The following is a 2,296-nucleotide window of genomic DNA, read 5'->3' as shown; positions in this document are numbered from 1 at the left end:
TTCGCAATTCAAAGACCATTTCCCAAAATTTCCACTCCTTGGGAAAAACCAAAGTTTCCATCCCTTCAATTTGAAAGCCCGGAAAATAATATTGTCCAATAAAGAAAAAGTGGGCGTCAAAAAGTACCACGTGGCTTAAGAGGAGGTGACGTCCATTTGGATTGAGAGAAAATTTTCGAAGTATCCGAAAGACGAAAAGGATTGGGGTTAGAGAATACGGTTTGTTCGGTCCACTCCGAATGAGCCCGATCCGAATCATAAGGATTCGGAGTGATCCGAATGATTTTCGATTTTTAGAGAATAGCCTCCCAGGGATAAAAGTCCACTTCATATTCGCCATTCAGTCGTCTCAACCTTGGTACTGGAAGTTCTGGATCGAGTGAATCAAGGCTACTATATTTGGTCACATAGTAAATGAAAAAGAAGTGCATATAGATCCTTCAAAATTGGAAGGCATTTGAGAGATTCCCTCCTCCTAAAAATGTTAAGGAAGTCCAGAGGATTTTAGGGATGGCAGGTTGGCACAATAGGTTTATTGATCATTATTCCCAAATAGTAGCCCCTATTAACAAGCTTAAAAGGAAGGATCAGAAATTTATTTGGGGTATATAATACTGGCGAATGAAAGTCTAATAGACGGACTGAACTCTCAAGGAACCTTATTGTCACTTTGTCTTGTATTACATAGTATCGAATTAAGTCTAGTAAACGCCTTAAACTATAAATAATATGGCCGCTTGGACTTCTATTAGATAGTAGGAATTAAAGTTTAATATACGGCTTGAACTACAAAAAATATTATATTCACTTTGACGTCTATTAGTGGCGCAATAAAGTTTAATAGACGGGTTGAACTGTAAATAATATTGTCACTGAGTTTTATTAGATAGATGCAAATTAAAGTCTAATACACGGATTGAACTATAAGCATTATATATTTATTTACTTTAAAAACACGAGAAGCCCGTGGTTTTGTAATAGTTTTAGGATGTATACATAAATTATAAAATCTTAATTAAATAAACTAAACACAATTTTCGCCGTAAACATTTAATGCTTTCCAGCAGTCTTTGGCTTGTTTAATGTTAGCGTTGACCATCAATTTAATCCACGCAATGAAACGTTGCTTCGATTTTCTCATGAGAAGATATTGGCCAAATACAACGAAAACCTGTAATTGTGAGGCGTCAGAAGTTTTCATAAATTTGAATTGTAGTTATTTACCTTGTCATAGCCATTTTCATGAAGCCTCTTCCCGAAAAAATCTCCTATTCCTGGTAAAGAGGTAACGTCCTTGCTACCCATTGGTTCCGTAACGAACGCGATGTGTTTCTTGGTAGTTGAGGTCATAAATTTTTTTAAAAATTTTCTGTTATCATGTATTTATAGTAGTTCAGATTTCATCATAATAGAAAAATTATTTTGAGAGTACAATTTTGCGATAGGTATCATATGATCACCTCCAGCAATATGTTAAAGATTACGAGAATATGTCCCTTTTTATTATGAACACTGGAAAAAGCAATAAGACAGGTGGTTAGATACAAATCTTATTTCAAGTACCATCCATAAATGGCGCTAGTTGTTCACTAATTCATCCATAAACACAGTGAATTGGTTTTTTAGTTTGGATGAATAATTTACGACAGGACGTTTGTGCGTAATGCGAAGTTACAGGAAGAATTAAATCTTGACGGAATGGCTAGCACGAACCCATTCAAAGTATGTAATATAATTTTTTTCCGTTGCTAGGGTGCCATGACAGAAATCAAATACCCATTAAATATTGGTATTTTATTTTATATCTCATTTTGGACCAAGAATTTTCGTGAGGACGTTGTTAAGGACAATGTCTTGCTGTAGGAAAAGTTACCTTAGTGTTGACGGAGTTGCTACTGCCGTCCCTACCAGTGAATCGTTCAGTATTATGTTAAGGTAGGTTATAAAAAACCTTCTTCCAAATTTGAAACTAGAGTACCTATGAGTTCTTTTTCTTAAATACAATTTTTTACTTTAGCGGCATACGCAGAGAAAAACTGGAAATAATTAATTACTTAAAAAACTGGGCCAGTAAATTAATGAAAACGCACGAAAAACTTTTAAAATCGTTCGAGAAATAAGAATCTGGAAAGAAAAATCCAATACTTTATCTAAATTATTCTACGTATATTTTCAATATTTGGAAGAAAGTCAATGAAAATATTGCTGAACTGGAGGTAGTAAAAACAAATTATTTTCCATGATCGAACCGTAACTCATTAGAAACTTTAATTTCAGTCGGAAGCCTACGGAAGCA

The 2,296-nt window shown here is 34.4% G+C and overlaps 1 protein-coding gene across 1 annotated transcript; it reads right to left on the bottom strand.

Moving 5' to 3' along the window:
- Positions 1-1,024: 1,024 nt before the first annotated feature.
- LOC149644581 (barrier-to-autointegration factor-like) lies at positions 1,025-1,350 on the bottom strand. The gene is made up of 2 exons (XM_089850355.1): positions 1,225-1,350; positions 1,025-1,171 (listed from the first exon to the last, which is right to left on the bottom strand). The coding sequence occupies exons 1-2, from the start codon at positions 1,348-1,350 to the stop codon at positions 1,025-1,027; spliced, it is 273 nt and encodes a 90-aa protein (XP_089706481.1).
- Between the last annotated feature and the right edge of the window lie 946 nt (positions 1,351-2,296).

The sequence above is a fragment of the Phalangium opilio genome, unplaced genomic scaffold (assembly GCF_054372755.1).
Source record: "Phalangium opilio isolate 3A_F unplaced genomic scaffold, DU_Popi_V2 ptg000090l_1, whole genome shotgun sequence".
Taxonomy (NCBI): domain Eukaryota; kingdom Metazoa; phylum Arthropoda; class Arachnida; order Opiliones; family Phalangiidae; genus Phalangium; species Phalangium opilio.
This window is presented reverse-complemented; position numbering and strand designations above follow the sequence as displayed.

Excerpts from the sequence above, each read along its gene's own strand:
- LOC149644581 (XM_089850355.1), bottom strand. The coding sequence starts at position 1,350 with ATGACCTCAACTACCAAGAAACACATCGCGTTCGTTACGGAACCAATG. Across the intron at positions 1,172-1,224 it reads ATGAAAATGGCTATGACAAG|GTTTTCGTTGTATTTGGCCA; the intron begins GTAAATAACTAC and ends TCACAATTACAG.